Source organism: Bos grunniens, chromosome 10, assembly GCF_055505025.1.
Source record: "Bos grunniens cultivar Pamir isolate PY7600 chromosome 10, Bosgru_T2T1.0, whole genome shotgun sequence".
Classification (NCBI taxonomy): Eukaryota; Metazoa; Chordata; class Mammalia; order Artiodactyla; family Bovidae; genus Bos; species Bos grunniens.
Window position 1 is genome coordinate 16,143,911 of NC_141174.1, and position 15,054 is coordinate 16,158,964.

General features: G+C 41.1%; 1 protein-coding gene across 50 annotated transcripts in view; it reads right to left on the reverse strand.

Annotated features, from left to right (window-relative positions):
• Positions 1–15,054, reverse strand: part of TTLL5 (tubulin tyrosine ligase like 5) — a 316,623-nt gene that overhangs the window by 99,788 nt on the left and 201,781 nt on the right. For all 50 annotated transcript variants that reach the window (XM_086319545.1, XM_086319536.1, XM_086319563.1 and 47 more), the window contains one exon: positions 857–1,052. In XM_086319545.1, coding sequence (XP_086175671.1) covers positions 857–1,052 — 196 coding nt within the window. The remainder of the gene's footprint in view (positions 1–856; positions 1,053–15,054) is intronic.

Genomic DNA, 15,054 nt, shown 5'->3' on the forward strand with positions numbered 1-15,054 from the left:
AAGTGAAAGTCACTCAGTCGTGTCCGACTCTTGAATTCTTTAGGCCAGAATACTAGAGTGGGTAGCTACTCTCTTATCCAGGGGATCTTCCCAACCCATGGATTGAACCAGGCTCTCCTGCTTTGTAGGAGGATTCTTTATCAGCTGAGCCACAAGGGTAGCCCATGATAGGAGGGAAAAACATGGTAACTGATTCTAATGATAATCCCAAATCATCAAGAAAAATTTAAGTCTTCATGACCTGATTTTTTTGTGTGTGTGAAGTCATCCTTTCTCTGTGAACTTCCCTGGTGGCTCAGACAGTAAAGCGTCTGTCTGCAATGCAGGAGGCCTGGGTTCAATCCCTGGGTCGGGAAGATCCCCTGGAGAAGGAAATGGCAACCCACTTCAGTACTCTTGCCTGGAAAATCCTGTGGATGGAGGATGTAGGTTACAGTCCATGGGGTCGCAAAGAGTCAGACACGACTGAGCGACTTCACTTTCACTTTTATAAACCAAAAAAATTATTTTAAAACGCTGGCTTTTATGTATCTGGGAATTAGAACCTTTGAGAAATCACTGAATAAGATCAGGCAACAGAAAGGGTAAATATTACAAAAGAGATTTTTGTGCTGAAACTCTGAAATGAAAGAAAGGATGTTAAAACTGGTTCAGCATCACCTTTCAACAAAGCCAATGGATGGCTTCAGAACATGACTTGTTTGTAGATTTCCCCACGAACCAACCATTCAAGCCATGGTGGCACTGGTAAACTTTTGAGAGACTATTTCCACACTTCTCATGAAAGGAAAAAAAAAATTTTTTTTTTTAACAGAAGGAAGATACTAGCACATGGAAAAGCCTGATTTTGAATTACCTGGTGCCGAGCTCGACTCTGGTCCAGAAGCTGCCGGGACTGAAGTTTTTGCTGTTCTAGTTGTTGTAGGGCAAAATGGAGTTGGTAGCTGCCTGCTGTGGGGTGGTACTTGTGCTGGGGGGCCACCCCTGTAGCCTTGCTATATGCGTTGTTCTCTACCTCTCCCTCCCAGGCAAAGCCACCTGTCTGGAGGCTCCTGAAGAGAAAAGAAAGCAGATTTTTTAGAATGGTTATATGCACAATGAAGGCAAGGAGAGAAACACCTCTGTTATTTTTCCTTGATAGAACTGAACACAGTCTGGAATTACAAATCTGATTTACCTACTAAACCGCAGCCCCATGAAGACAAAGGTGGGTGGCTCTGCTTTCCATTCTATTCGCAGCACTTGTCCTAAGCCTTGGCACAGACTGTTAAATAATTTAAAGAGCCATTTTCTCTCCCCTTTAAAATGGCAATCCGCTCCAGTACTCTTGCCTGGAAAATTCCATGGACAGAGGAGCCTTGTAGACTACAGTCCATGGGGTCGCAAAGAGTCGGACACGACTGAACGACTTCACTTCTAATGGCCAAAAGGACCCCCCAAGCGGAGCCTTGAGAGCTTCAAATGCAGGAGGGCTAGTTACTTTAAGGTGACAACAGAAGCACAATCATACTAACAGCGACTTCAAAAGCATATGGGTGAATGATACAGGATTCTTGGTTTTCCTTAGCCACCTATTGTCAAGTATCTGCTAATATCTCATATCATGGGACAGCATAACTGGTGTGAGAAGACACATTTTTTTCTTATTCTGAATTCATCTCATTTGAGTTCCGGCCACGTTGACATTTAGCTTGCGCACATTTAAGACATTACTGCTAGCTGAAATAAACCAGCCAGAAGAGGACAAATATTGCATGATCTGTCATACAACAGTCAAATTCATGCAGACAGAAAGTTGAATAGTGGTTGTGTGGGGTTGGGGAGACAGGGATGGGGAAGATATTGTTTAATGCGTATTGTGTTTTAGCAATAAACAATGACAAAGCTTTGGAGGTGGATGGCAGTGATGGTTGCACAACGTTGTGAAAAAGTGAAAGTGTGGAAGTGCTAGTCGCTCAGTCCTGTCTGACTCTGCTACCCCATGGATCGTAGCCTGCCAGTCTCCTCTCTCCATGCTATTCTCCAGGCCAGGATACCAGAGTGCGTTGCCATCTCCTTCTCCAGGGGATCGTCTCGACCCAGGGATCGAAACTGGGTCTCCTGCATTGCAGGCGGACTCTTTACCTGAGCCACCAGGGAAGCACAACATTACAAATGTACTAAATGCCACTGAACTGACACTTAAAAGTAGCAAATTTTATTATATGTATTATTTTGTCACAGTTGGTTTTTTTTTTTAAGATCTCTATTTATTTTTAGAACAATCTTATTTGTAAATCCTTCCATCTCCTTAACAGTTTTGGCTATTTAACTCTGAACCTTCTTTAACTACCTAGTATTTTTTTTTTTTCTTTTCCTTTTAGAATTATAGTGACCAGAAAATTGTACACAGAAGAAACATGAAGAGCCTCATGGTGAACTACCTTATCCCCAAACCTTGGTGAATGGGGCTTAGAGAAATAAAACAGTGCCTAATTCAAGAAACCTATTCATAGTGATTTAAATCATCATGTTGTTCTTTCCTTTGTAAATATCCTTTGGTGTTAATGGTCATTTCAGTGGCAGAGATGCAACAAGACTGGGGTGAGCTGACACAGATCTTCCTGAGTCCTGACCTACCGGCCGCCTGGTTATTAACAGTCTGGGTCTTGGTGACCCCAGAAGAGCTCTGGGGGGGTGGGGAGTGGTGTGGGGAGAAAAGTGAGTCGTCTGCCGAGGCCAGAAGCCCACACTCCTCTCTTGCCGGGGACCTCCTCTCTCTCAGCGTGGTCATTCGGGTCTCTGCTTTGGTTTCCCTACCCCTCTCAAAGACATTCCAGACACCTTGTTAAGAGAAAGTCTGTGTAGTGTACTCTGAAGTCCATGGATGAAAGGTTTTCTACTCGCGTGATCTCACCTCTGTTATGTCACATCCCTTGCACACCTCCTCCCACAGTTGGGCTCCCACAGTGCAGTTGCACAATTACGCACTTTCGGCTAATCTTCCTGGAGAACAGCACCAGAAAGCTCAGAGCTTACTTATTATTAGCTTTCTTTCTTTTTTTTTTTTTTGACATTTGATCTTCCTGATCCCTCCTGAATTACCTCAAGGTACCAGTTGCTAGACATAATCTTTCCCAAGGGGCTTCTGGAGATGTGGAGAAATGTGGAGATCAATGATCGTGCATAAATATAAACTCCAGTATATGGATAAAATGTTAATGTTATTCACAAAGCAAAGTGTTGAGTGGGAGTCAAACAGGAGTTCCAGAGTTCAGGAGTGAGGGGCTAGAGGAAACAACTATCTCTCTTCTCATTAGTGAGGGAAGAGAAAAGCTTACTAACAAAGATACAACAAATAGAGAAGGGAACTGAGGGAGCTCTGAGTGGAAGGGAGGGCAATGGAGCAAGGCATCCAGGTACAATGAAAAGCAGGAGCAAGCCAATCCAATGAACACAGGGGAAGAGACATGATACTGCAGGAACTGCCTGCTGAATAACTCTGAGATCTCCATGCCAATTAAGGCAGGAATTTGAATCTAGAATGAAATGATCACTTATGATAATTGGACCAAAGGTCAGACAATTCATCAGTTGTGATTCTGCTTCCATTCCTGGTCTGCTGGTTACAGAAGGTTCTAGCCACAAGAAGCAGTCCAGACTCAGGGATTCAATACTAAAGGGTTTATATAACAATATAGATTGTATTTCAGAATTCAACTTATGGGCTAGCTAAATTGGTTTTATTTTCTAAAAACTGTTTTAGGGTCTTCTCTGGTGGTCCAGTGGCTAAGACTCCGTGCTCCCAGGGTTCAATTCCTGGTCAGGGAGGTAGATCCCACATGCCACAACTAAGAGTTGGCACGCCACAATTAAGATTCTATACGTCACAATGAAGATCGAAGACCCTTCATGCCACAACTAAGACCTGGTGCAGCCAGATAAATAAACAGATAAATAAAATATTTTAAAAAATCGGTAACAGCCGGTTATGCCTGGAACCAGTGCTGTTACTATTACAAAAACTGCTTTAATAACAAATATTTCTAGCAGACATTGACTTTAATGTCTTCTTGTAACCAGAGAGTCTTATTAGGAGATGACCAGGGACAGAGTCTCAGGGGTATGGACACGAAGCAAGGGTCTGTCCATGTATACGGGGCAGGACAGTAGTAAGAGAAGATCAAATGAGGGCCTTTGGATAAGAGAAGGCTTATCCATCCGACTGCATACACATTGGACAGGCTGCAACAAGATTAGTTTTTAAAGTGAAGGCTGTTTTTAATCTCATCAATAACAAAAGCAGTCTCCAACTCACAAAAAGAAGTTTCTTTAGTAAGTAGAGGTTTTTAGCAAAGAGGAAGGAATTTTTGCAGTGCTACAGTAGGTACGTGCACGAGTGCTCAGCGGTGTAAGGCCATGTGGTAAGGGCCATGAGGAACCTGCTTGCTTTGAATTCCAGTGGGTGCTACTCAGACCTCGGTGTCTCACAGTCAAAGCACAAGACTTCGGGGTTTGCAATATGCACGTATTGTCATCACTGCCACGGAGGATGCCAGCTACACTGTCACTTGGGTTTGCCCCTAGTGAGATTATATATCTACATAGTCCTTTTAATACATTTCCTACTTCCACCAAAATTTTGAGATTCTGTTACTCTCTATAAAGTTCATTTTTTATGTTATTCTTTGCTCAATACTAAAATATAATATTATATACATTCCCTATAAATAACTTCCTTATACATTTATGTTATTTATAGAGTAGGATAAACAGAGTTAAAAGAGTTAGCTGTGAGAATGCTCTGTTGAATATTCAATTCAAATTCAGAGATTCAAAGCGAACTATGGTGTATTTTGCCCTGACTACCTATGTAGCTAACAGCCAACAATACCGCAGACTTCTCTAAACCGTTCTTTCTTTTACTAGCCTCGTCATTTGGAAGGCTGTCGTTCCTCCTTTCTTTAATACACCGTAGCACTGCAGGACTAAACGTTCTCACCATCACTGCCCTTCCCGCAACATGTCCCACCCCTCCAACTTCTGGTCAACAGGGCTGTATCTTTCACACTGGTTTAGTATCTGTTCCATCAAATGGATGCTGGTTGTCAGGAACTCGGAGGAAACTGGTAAAATACATAGGTCTTTAGCAAAGCAAAATCTCCTGAGCAGGCTGTTGCCCTCTTCATAAAGATATGCCTTCAGTGTCATGATTTCCCAAGAGTAATATGATGTCTCAAAAGAGTATGCAGGGTAGCGATGAAATGGAGGAACTCGACAGTTGTGCAGTGTGATTCCGCAGTCTGTTTCCCCAGTTCCTTCCACCCCATCCAAGCAAAACCTGAGCAACCACATACAAGGATGCCTCTGCCCTCTTGAGGGTGCTGGCAAGCGTGCTTTCATCTGTCCTGATAGTGGGGCTGTGGGATTACTGACATTTAATAGGTAGAGGTGCTAAATGCCCAAAAATACCAGGAAGAGTCAGCCTTGTGCTGGGAAACTATGCCACTGATGCTTCTAATGAGAAACAATGTGAAGACTGAGGGAGGTGCTTTTTGGAAAGAATCTTACTACTTCTTCACAAGAAAGAGTATCTACCCACTTCCATGACACTACACCCACTGCAGACAGTGGAATGTCTATCTATGGAATCTACAGATATTCATGGACAGCAGAGGCTCCATTCTCTTTGCCTATAAATTTTTAATCTCAAACAAAGTAGTCGTGGCACACAGTAAGTGCTGGAAAGGTGCTGCAAGTGCCAAAAGTCCTACGAATGAGGGAAGAGCTCCCACAAGCTGTCCAAAGCGGTGCTGGCCAGGGACTTCCCTAGCCGTCCAGTGACTAAGACTCTGCACTCCCAATGCTGGGGGCCCAGGTTCAATCCCTGATCAGGGGAATAGATCCCACATGCTGCAACTAAGAGTTCACACGCTCCAATTAAAGATCCTCTATGTCCCAACTAAGACTGCTGCAGCCAAGTAAGTAAATATATTAAAATGAATAATTAGAAAACAAAGCGGTGCTGGACAGAATACGGATGCTACATGCTCAGAGAGGCATTACAAATAGTGCTGGGGAACCCCCTTGGCCATGGGGGTTATTTTCAAGGGCAAAATTGGTGTGATTCTGCATGGAATGTTGTGTGTCCCATTCTTGTCCCTCCCAGGGCAGCTGGGGCTGGGTCATATTCACAAAGACCAAATGGATAAGAAGAGAAGACAGGGCACACTACTCTGGCTTTTCTTACATCCAACTTCTCTATGCTTTATTATTCTTAAACTTTCACCTGTAAAATAGGGATATGATAATAGTACCGATCAACACTTCATAGGGTTATCATGCAGACTGAAGAGTGAACACAAGTCAAAGTACAGGCACACAGGAAGAGTTACAAAAATATATCACCACTACAACTACTACCGTTATAATTATTCTTGTCCCTCCTAAACAGTTCCATTTCCCTGCTGCCCTATAGTTCTTTGAGGTATTATAGTATATAGAAACATAAATTTGATCATTTTCCACCAGAGGATTCTATGTTACAAAGTTAGCACAATTTAGTTATGAGTATTCGTTGTAAGGTCAAAAGTGCTCCAAGTTATTAATACCAAAAAGGAAAGCCTTGATGTACAGTGAATCCAAAGGGTTATTATAATTGTATTGCAATTCCTTATGTTAAAGACTGAGACAAGTTATTTGGGGAGGGATGGATCCATCTCCTCTTCAATCCACTAAATAGTGAAGGTGGGAGACTTGCCTGGTGGTCCAGTGGCTAGGACTGCATGCTCCTGATGCAGCGGGACTGGGTTCAATCCCTCGTCAGGGAACTGGATCCCACATGCTATAAAACTAAAACCCGGTGCAGCCAATAAATAAAAAAAAAATACTTTTAAAAAAATAGTGAAGGGGGTACCTATATAATCTACCCTGTCAGGTAGTCAGTTTTTTGCTCAAACCTACTTTCCGATCCTACATCAAAGCCAATCATCTCAGAGGCTGAACGTGTGATCTATAAGCAGCCATGAGTCTACCTTCCTCCACTCTTCACTGGTGATCTCAAACAGAGGACTTTCTGTTTATACTGCCTGTTTCTGTCCTAACATTCTCCCCAGTTTTCTAACATGGTTTCCATCCATGTAAATATAATGGCTTCCTTTTTCTATTCTAGACAGTGGTCAAGGGACAGCAAGAGTGAACTGGAGAGGCCTCTGGGGCTCCTTAAAACTCATGATCCCAAAGGGGAGTCCTACCCTCCACTTTCAGAAACAATGAAATAGCTCTCTATTTTATTGTAGCTCGTGCATTCAGCATCTTGAATATAACCTCTCTTGTAAATAAACGAAAGGTAAAAAAAAAAACCCCAGAAAACATTTAAGAGTTTCTGATGGACCTCTGCTTCTGAGCAAGTAGAAAGTTACTTATACCTTAATGAAAATAGTAAGCTGAATACACTGCTAAATTATACTAATTTCAAAACCAACAGAATGCTGAGGAACAAAATGCTAAATGAATATAACCACAGGAAGTGACAAGCTCTTCGGATGGTCCCTGGGACGAGGAGGAATGGAAAGTGTCAAAGATGGGGCCTAAGATCTCCCCTTTGGGATCTACCAGCTCAACTTCTGACAAGCTTGTAACACCTGGACGTGGCAGGTTATTTTAGAAGCCCTAGCCACAGAATAAGTCTGTACCCACCCATCAACTCTTCCATCAACTTCATGGGGACACAGAAGGCTTGGGAGGGGTGGTGCTGTGTGCAAGGACTGATTAAAGTCCCTTTCAGAGAAATGATGGATATTATTCTTTGACCTTGACCAAAACGCAACAAGTAGTACAGTCTAAAAGTTAGTAATGTAAAATCCGAGACCAAATCAATGAGCTTTTCATACTCTGTTGATCTATCTAGCATTTTGAATGGATTTTTTTATCTATACAAGATTTTTGTAAGATACAGCATTAATCTTTAGAAATACTGGTTCACTGAGTTATGCAGACCTTCCAAATGTAGACATATTTCATTACACAATATTAAAAAACTGTATTTATTAGTATCCATCACTCCAATCTCACCAAAAAACAGTCTTTAAGTATTAGGAAGGTGTCATATTCATAGTGGTCAATATCAGTTTTTCAGAATTCTTTGCACAAAAAGATCTTACTGGTGATTCCATTCTGCCCCCCGAAGCAGCCAGAGGTGAAACAAATCTAAAGTTACAACAAAGTCTAGACCCAGCTTAATTATCAAATTGGCTAACCCCTTCTCCCTCTGCCTCCTTTCCATATACTGGAAACCTGAGAAAAAGATGAACATTTTTTTTGGGGGGTGAGGTGTAAATATTATTTACTTACACCTATGGTTTTACCTAAAATGTCCAGCATACAATTAATCATTATAAAAGGCATGTAGAAGCAAGAAAACATGACCCGTGAGAGAAAGTCAGTGGAAGGACACAGAGAGGCAGTACAGATGTTGGACTTAGCAAACGTGGACTTCAAAATAACAGTTATAAATTATTGGGTACCCAAGAGTATTGGGTAAAAGATGGGCAACACCTATAAACAGATGGAGGATGTCAATAGAGAGATGAAATCTATTAAACAAAGAACTGAACAAGAATCCTAGAAATGAAAAAAATATAAAATCAGAGATGAGGAGTGCATTTGGAATGTTTAACAGCAGACTGGACACAGTAGAATATCTAATATGTACAAAATTGAAATCCCAGTAGTTGAGGATAGAGGATGGGACAGTAGAAATATTTGAAGAGATTAGGGCTGGGAATTTCCAAAACTGATGGTAAACATTAACCTACAGACCTAAGGAGTTGAACAAAACCCCAAGCAGAATACATACAAAGAAGCCCATACCCAGGCAGATCATAGTCAAATTGCTGAAACAAATCTTAAAAGCAGCCAAGGTGGCGAGGTGCTTGGTGGTAGTAGTATTTTTACATACAAGGGAACAACAGTGCAAATGATTTGATCATTTATTAAAAAATGACAGCCAGAAATATTTAGTTATCTTTAAAGTGGTGAAACGGAAACAAAAATTACAAAGTGCCAACCTAGACTTAAACATCTATAAAACACCCTCAATCAATTCAGTCTATTCGATAATTATGGAAAACTAACCCAACAACTTTAGAATGTGTATTCAAGTACATGGGGAACATACACAAGACAGCCTAAATGCTGGGTCATAAAACAAATCTGAATAAAAATGAAAAGATCAAATCACATAGAGTATACTCTAACCAGAATGCTATTAAATTAAGAATCAATTAGCAAAACGATATCTAGAAAATTCCCAAATATTTGGAAATTAAATAGCATACTTTAAATAACCTATAGATCAAAGAAGAAATCACAAGAGAAACTAGAAAATGCATCAAACTGAATAGTAATGAAAACACAACCAAACAAAATTTGAATTTCAGGGAAGAGTCCTTAGATAGAAATATATAGCATTAATACTATATGGTCAGGGGCAGTGGCCAAGAGGAGCAACCTCACGTCCAAGGAGCGGTGGCTGTGTGGGCGCAGGAGGACCAAGAGGAGCTACTCCACATTCAAGGTCAGGAGGTATCTCCTCACCGCCAGGAGGAGGTGAGGAGATACCCCTTGTCCAAGGTAAGGAGCAGCAGCCATGCTTTGCTGGAGCAGCTGTGAAGAGATACCCCACGTCCAAGGTAAGAGAAACCCAAGTAAGATGGTAGGTGTTGCGAGAGGGCATCAGAGGGCAGACACACTGAAACCATAATCACAGAAAACTAGTCAATCTAATCACACAGACCACAGCCTTGTCTAACTCAATGAAACTAAGCCATGCCGTGTGGGCAGGTCATGGTGGAGAGGTCTGACAGAATGTGGTCCACTGGAGAAGGGAATGGCAAATCACTTCAGTATTCTTGCCTCGAGAACCCCATGAACAGTATGAAAGGCAAAATGATAAGATACTGAAAGAGGAACTCGCCAGGATGGTAGATACCCAATATGTTACTGGAGATCAGTGGAGAGATAACTCCAGAAAGAATGAAGGGATGGAGCCAAAGCAAAAACAATACCCAGTTGTTGATGTGACTGGTGAGAGAAGCAAGGTCCAATGCTGTAAAGAGCAATATTGCATAGGAACCTGGAATGTCAGGTCCATGAGTCAAGGCAAATTGGAAGTGGTCAAACAGGAGATGGCAAGAGTGAATGTTGGCATTCTAGGAATCAGCGAACTCAAATGGACTGGAATGGGTGAATTTAACTCAGATGACCTACCACTGTGGGCAGGAATCCCTTAGAAGAAATGGAATAGCCATCATGGTCAACAAAAGAGTCCAAAATGCAGTACTTGGATGCAATCTCAAAAACGACAGAATGATCTCTGTTTGTTTCCAAGGCAAATCATTCAATATCACAGTAATCCAAGTCTATGCCCCAACCAGTAATGCTGAAGAAGCAGAAGCTGAATGGTTCTATGAAGACCTACAAGACCTTTTAGAACTAACACCCAAAAAAGATGTTCTTTTCATTATAGGGGACTGGAATGCAAAAGTAGCAAGTCAAGAAACATCTGGAGTAACAGGCAAATTTGGCCTTGGAATACAGAATGAAGCGGGGCAAAGGCTAATAGAGTTTTGCCAAGAGAATGCACTGGTCATAGAAAACACCCTCTTCCAACAACACAAGAGAAGACTCTACACATGGACATCACCAGATGGTCAACACTGAAATCATATTGATTATATTCCTTGCAGCCAAAGATGGAGAAGCTCTATACAGTCAGCAAAAACAAGACCAGGAGCTAACTGTGGCTCAGATCATGAATTCCTTATTGCCAAATTCAGACTTAAATTGAAGAAAGTAGGGAAAACCACTAGACCATTCAGGTATGGCCTAAATCAAATCCCTTATGATTATACAGTGGAAGTGAGAAATAGATTTAAGGGACTAGATCTGATAGACAGAGTGCCTGACGAACTATGGATGGAGGTTCATGACATTGTACAGGAGACAGGGATCAAGACCATCCCCATGGGAAAGAAATGTAAAAAAGCAAAATGGCTGTCTGGGGAGGCCTTACAAATAGCTGTGAAAAGAAGAGAAGTGAAAAGCAAAGGAGCAAAGGAAAGATATAAGCATCTGAATGCAGAGTTCCAAAGAATAGCAAGGAGAGATAAGAAAGCCTTCTTCAGTGATCAATGCAAAGAAATAGAGGGAAACAACAGAATGGGAAAGACTACAGGTCTCTTCAAGAAAATTAGAGATACCAAGGGAACATTTCATGCAAAGATGGGCTCAAAAAAGGACAGAAATGGTATGCACCTAACAGAAGCAGAAGATATTAAGGAGAGGTGGCAAGAATACACAGAAGAACTGTACAAAAGAGATCTTCACAACCAAGATAATCACAGTGATGTGATCACTCACCTAGAGCCAGACATCCTGGAATGTGAAGTCAAGTGGGCCTTAGAAAGCACCACTACGAACAAAGCTAGTGGAGGTGATGGAATTCCAGTGGAGTGATTTCAAATCCTTAAAGATGATGCTGTGAAAGTGCCGCACTCAATATGCCAGCAAATTTGGAAAACTCAGCAGTGGCCACAGGGCTTGAAAAGGTCAGTTTTCATTCCAATCCCAAGGAAAGGCAATGCCAAAGAATGCTCAAATTAACACACAATTGCACTCATCTCACATGCTAGTAAAGTAATGCTCAAAATTCTCCAAGCCAGTCTTCAGCAATACATGAACTGTGAACTTCCAAATGTTCAAGCTGGTTTTAGAAAAGGCAGAGGAACCGGAGATCAAATTGCCAACATCCGCTGGATCATGGAAAAAGCAAGAGAGTTCCAGAAAAACATCTATTTCTGCTTTATTGACTATGCCAAAGCCTTTGACTGTGTGGATCACAATCAACTGTGGAAAATTCTGAAAGAGATGGGAATACCAAACCACCTGACCTGCCTCTTGAGAAATTTGTATGCAGGTCAGGAAGCAACAGTTAGAACTGGACATGGAACAAAAGACTGGTTCCAAATAGGAAAAGGAGTACGTCGAGGCTGTATATTATCACCCTGCTTATTTAACTTCTATGCAGAGTACATCATGAGAAATGCTGGGCTGGAAGAAGCAAAAGCTGGAATCAAGATTGCCGGGAGAAATATCAATAACCTCAGATATGCAGATGACACCACCCTTATGGCAGAAAGTGAAGAGGAACTAAAAAGCCTCTTGATGAAAGTGAAAGAGGAGAGTGAAAAGTTGGCTTAAAGCTCAACATTCAGAAAACTAAGATCATGGCATCTGGTCCCATCACTTCATGGGAAATAGATGGGAAACAGTGGAAACAGTGTCAGACTTTATTTTGGGGGGCTCCAAAATCATTGCAGATGGTGATTGCAGCCATGAAATTAAAAGACGCTTACTCCTTGAAAGGAAAGTTATGACCAACCTAGATAGCATATTCAAAAGCAGAGACATTACTTTGCCAACAAAGGTCCGTCTAGTCAAGGCTATGGTTTTTCCTGTGGTCATGTATGGATGTGAGAGTTGGACTGTGAAGAAAGCCAAGCGCCAGAGAATTGATGTTTTTGAACTGTGGTGTTGGAGAAGACTCTTGAGAGTCCCTTGGACTGCAAGGAGATCCAACCAGTCCATCCTAAAGGAGATCAGTCCTGGGTGTTCCTTGGAAGGAATGATGCTTAAGCTGAAACTCCAGTACTTTGGCCATCTCATGTGAAGAGTTGACTCACTGGAGAAGACTCTGATGCTGGGAGGGATTGGGGTCAGGAGGAGAAGGGGACGACAGAGGATGAGATGGCTGGATGGCATCACCGACTCGACGGACTTGAGTTTTAGTGAATTCCGTGAGTTTTTGATGGACAGGGAGGCCTGGCGTGCTGCGATTCATGGGGTCGCAAGGAGTCGGACATGACTGAGCGACTGAACTGAACTGAATACTATACTGATTTTACACATTGATGTGTAATGCAAAATCAATGTCCTAAGCTACCACTTTAAGAAGCTAGAAAAATAAAGCAAGTTAAACACAAAGTAAAAGAATAAAAAATAAAATAATAAGAGCAGAAGCTAATAAAGTAATTAAACAAGGAAGCCATTAGACTGAGGTGGCATTAATGCCTTGGCAGTCAACATAAGCAAACCAAAACCCACACTGGAGTCAATGCACTGACATTTGAGAAAATGCATTTAAGAACAACGAATCATAAACAGCCAAGTAGTCTTTCCCAAGTAAGGCAACCCCTTAAGCTATAGCCAAATAATTTGCTTACTCTGCTTAAGAGTCTGCTCTGTTTAAAAAAAAAAAAAAAAGCTTTCCCCTTAGTCTCTGCCAGTGGAGCACTCCAAACCATTTTCAATTTGAGTGAAAGTATGTTAGTAGCAGTCGTGTCTGACTCTTCGCGACCCCATGGACTGTAGCCCGCCAGGCTCCTCTGTCCATGAGGTTCTCCAGGCAAGAGTACTGGAGTGGGCTGCCATGCCTTTCTCCAGGGGATCTTCCCAAGCCAGAGATCAAACCGAGGTCTCCTGAATTCTAGGCAGATTCTTCACCATTTGAGCCACCAGGGAAGTCCACTTAGTTTGGTGCTACCCAATTAAATTCAACGTTTGTTCAAATGAACTCTTTGAAAATTTATTAATAATGTACTTTAGTTAACCTTTTAATACAATGAAATAGAAAATGGGCAAATAGGAAATACCAACAAAAGCAAAAGTTGTCTATATGAAAAGAATTGAAAATTGATATTCAAGCAAACTAATCATAAGGGAAAAATATGTACATTATTAATATCAGGAATGAAGAAGGGGAACATCATAGAGAGAATACAGACATCAAAAGTATAAGGCGATATTATGAACAACTCTGTCAAATACTCAACAACTTAAGATAAACTGAAAAAATCCTTGGAAAGAAACCCTTTTTGAAAGGGACATGATGAGAGAAAATCTAAATATATAAATTTGACTTGTAGTCAAAAACCTTAACAAAGAAAGCTTCAAGTCCAGATGGTTTCAATGAATTCTATCAAACATTTAAAGAAGAAATAATTTCAGTCTTTCACAAAATCTGTCAGTGAAGACAAGGGAAAACTTTCCAACACATTTTATGATGTGAACCTCCCTCTGAAATAAAAGAAAAAAAAAAAATTTGACAAAAACAAGAAAAGAAAATTACAGACCTATATGCCTGAACACACACACAGTTTTAATAAAATATTAGCAATTATAATCAATCTATCTGTCTCATATATAGGATATATATTATGATCAAGTGGTATTTATCACAAGAGTGATTTAAGGTTAAAAAAAATCAATCACGTAATTTATCACATTAAGAAAATGAAGAAAAATCATATGATAAGATGTCAAAATACACTGGACAAAATTTATTCACGTCTATTCATGACAGAAACTCTCAATAAACTAGGAACAGAAAGAAAGTTGCTCAATCTAATAAAGGATGTTTATGAAAAACCTATGGCAAACATGAGACTTATTGGTGAAGCACTGAGCATTTCTTCTCCTAGATCAGGAATAAAGGAAAAACATTTGTTCTTAAAATTAGTAATATAAGACCCAGTCAGTGTCATAAGAAAAAATAAAAATGCCATTATTTATAGATATATTTTCTTACACCAAAAACTCTACAACTTTTAATAAAAACACTGCACTGGAAGAACTAATGAATGGAGCAAAGCAGCAGAAACTAAGGTCCATTCAGCTCAGTTCAGTTCAGTCGCCCAGTTGTGTCCAACTCTTTGTGACCCCATGAACCGCAGCACGCCAGGCCTCCCTGTCCATCACCAACTCCTGGAGTCCACCCAAACCCATGTCCATTGAGTCGGTGATGCCATCCAGCCATCTCATCCTCTGTTGTCCCCTTCTCCTCCTGCCCTCAATCCCTCCCAGCATCAGGGTCTTTTCCAGTGAGTCAATTCTTCGCATCAGGTGGCCAAAGTATTGGAGTTTCAGCTTCAACATCAGTCCTTCCAATGAAAACCCAGGACTGATCTCCTTTAGGATGGACTGGTTGGATCTCCTTGTAGTCCAAGGGACTCTCAA